Here is a 3,023-nt window from a genome sequence, read left to right as displayed (position 1 = left end):
CGGGCAGCACGGTGGCGCAACTGGAAGAGCTGCTGCCTCTCAGCGAGCAGGTCCTTGGTTCAAACCCCGTTCCAGGGGCCCTTCTGGGTGGAGTTTGCATGTTCTCTCCGTGCATGCGTGGGTTTTCTCCGGGTACTCCAGTTTCCTCCCACAGACCAAAAACATGCATGTTAGGCTGATTGGTAACTCTAAATTGTCCCTAGGTGTGAGTGAAAGAGTGAATGGTTGTTTGTCTCGTTTGTCTCCATGCGGCCCTGTGATGGACTTGCGACTCGTCCAGGGTGTACCCCGCCCCTCGCACAGTGATTGCTGGACATGGGCACCGGTGACCCCCGTGACCCAAAATGGAATAAGCGGGTAAAGATGATGGATGGATGGATGGATGGATGGTTATAAAATCAATTTTCATTGAGTGTGGTTTACTACAAGTCTTATCAGAAATGTTGTTGCTATGTAAAGTAAAAATAGTTTTCTGCATCTTTGCTGTGTAGACAGTCTGGCCACTGAAAAACATCCCATAAAATAAAATAGTTGTCAGCTATTCAACAGTAGAGCAAAGCTGTGAGAGGGGCCATGGATTGGTGAATTCCATATTTTATTGGTGTTTTGCTTTTAAGCTTGGTTTGATCACTTTGTTGTTAGTGTCAGCACATGCACAAGACAAGAAAATAATTTTGATTTCGGAACAAGTGCTAATCCAGCCAGTGTGCTCAATTTGGAACACAAAAATACTTATTACAGTAGGTTTTAAGGACTCAGTTGAACACTAGAAGGTACCTCAGAGAGGAACGCTCGTGCTGGGCTGCTGGCCCGACTGCGACTGAGGAATGTTGGCTTGACAGAAAGGAGCTCGGGTTTGTCCCCACTGATCTGGAGTGGTCGGATAAACTCGGATATCAAAGATCTGCTTGTTGGAGCCTCATTTCCTGTGGAACAACACAAAATAACAGAACTGATAAAATGCATTTCCTGTAACAACAGACACTTTTTCACATGTACATTCTGTTTACCTGTTAATGATATCAACAAAATATGTAAACTTTATCATTATTCTGACAACTGTGACATTTTACTGCTGATTAAACCAAGCAGCTTCTAAAAGATTTCTCATGTCATTGGCAGAGAACTGATTCATCCTCTGATGAACACACATAAACATATTATATTTACTAACAGATGTATGTATATACGTATGTATGTATGTATGTATGTATGTATGTATGTATGTATGTATGTATGTATGTATGTATGTATGTATGTATGTATGTATGTATGTATGTATGTATGTATGTATGTTTGTATGTTTGTATGTATGTATGTATGTATGTGCTGGTCATAAAATTTAAATATGAAAAAGTTGATTTATTTCAGTAATTCCATTCAAAAAGTGAAACTTGTATATTATATTCATTCATTACACACAGACTGATATAATTCAAATGTTTATTTTTTTTAATGTTGATGATTATAACTGACAACTAATGAAAACCCCAAATTTAGTATCTCAGAAAATGAGAATATTGTGAAAAGGTTCAATATTGAAGACACCTGGTGCCACACACTAATCTGTTAATTAACTCAAAACACTTGCAAAGGCCTTTAAATGGTCTCAGTCTAGTTCTGTAGGCCACACAATCATGGGGAAGACTGTTGACTTGACAGTTGTCCAAAAGACAGCCATTGACACCTTGCACAAGGAGGGCAAGACACAAAATGTCATTGCTAAAGAGACTGGCTGTTCACAGAGCTCTGTGTCCAAGCACATTAATAGAGAGGCAAAGGGAAGGAAAAGATCTGGTAGAAATTGTACAAGCAATAGGGATAACCACACTATGGAGTGAATGGTGAAACAAAACTCATTCCAAAATGTGGGGGGAATTCACAAAGAGTGGACTGCAGCTGGAGTCAGTGCTTCAAGAACCACCACGCACAGACATATGCAAGACGTGGGTTTCAGCCGTCGCATTCCTTGTGTCAAGCCACTCTTGAACAAGAGCTAGCGTCAGAAGTGTCTCGCCTGGGACTGCTGCTGAGTGTTCCAAAATTATGTTCTCTGATGAAAGTAAATTTACAAAGTACATTTCCCTTTGGAAATCAAGATCCCAGAGTCTGGAGGAAGAGAAGAGAGGCACAGAATCCATGTTGCTTGAGGTCCAGTGTCAAGTTTCCACAGTCAATGATGGTTTGGGGTGCCATGTCATCTGCTGGTGTTGGTCCACTGTGTTTTCTGAGATTCAAGGTCAATGCAGCCATCCACCAGGACGTTTTAGAGACTTCCTGCTGCTGACCAGCTTTATGGAGATGCAGATTTCATTTTACAACAGGACTTGGCACCTGCACACAGTACCAAAGCTACCTGTACCTGGTTTAAGGACCATGGTATCTCTGTTCTTAATTGGCCAGCAAACTCACCTGACCTTAACCCCATAGAAAATCTATGGTGTATTGTGAAGAGGAAGATGTGATACACCAGACCCAACAATTCAGAAGAGCTGAAGACCACTATCAGAGCAACCTGAGCTCTCACAACACCTGAGCAGTGTCACAGACTGATCGACTCTATGACACGCAGCATTGCTGCAGTAATCCAGGAAAAAGGAGCAACAACTAAATATTGATGCTGTACATGTTCATACTTTTCATGTTCATACTTTTCATGTTCATACTTTTCATGTTCATACTTTTCATGTTCATACTTTTCATGTTCATACTTTTCATGTTCATACTTTTCAACTGGTCAACATTTCTAAAAAAATATTTTTTAATTGGTCTTAAATAATATTTTAATTTTCTGAGATACTGAATTTGGGGTTTTCATTAGCTGTCAGTTATAATCATCAACATTAAAAAAATAAACATTTAAAATATATCAGTCTGTAATGAATGACTATAATTATAATATACAAGTTTCACTTTTTGAATGGAATTATTGAATAAGTCAACTTTTTCATGATATTATAATTTTATGACTAGCACAGATAGATAGATAGATAGATAGATAGATAGATAGATAGATAGATAGA

At 39.2% G+C, this 3,023-nt stretch overlaps 1 protein-coding gene across 1 annotated transcript in view; it reads right to left on the bottom strand.

The window, feature by feature from the left end:
* rimbp2b (RIMS binding protein 2b) overlaps nt 1-3,023 on the bottom strand; it is a 200,827-nt gene that overhangs the window by 10,172 nt on the left and 187,632 nt on the right. The window contains exon 10 of the mRNA XM_037680698.1: nt 778-926. Coding sequence (XP_037536626.1) covers nt 778-926 — 149 coding nt within the window. The remainder of the gene's footprint in view (nt 1-777; nt 927-3,023) is intronic.

The sequence above is a fragment of the Nematolebias whitei genome, chromosome 8 (assembly GCF_014905685.2).
Source record: "Nematolebias whitei isolate Nwh7 chromosome 8, NemWhi1, whole genome shotgun sequence".
In the NCBI taxonomy this organism is placed as follows: domain Eukaryota; kingdom Metazoa; phylum Chordata; class Actinopteri; order Cyprinodontiformes; family Rivulidae; genus Nematolebias; species Nematolebias whitei.
Note: the sequence above shows the minus strand (reverse complement) of the source record. Positions and strands in the feature narration are given on the sequence as shown.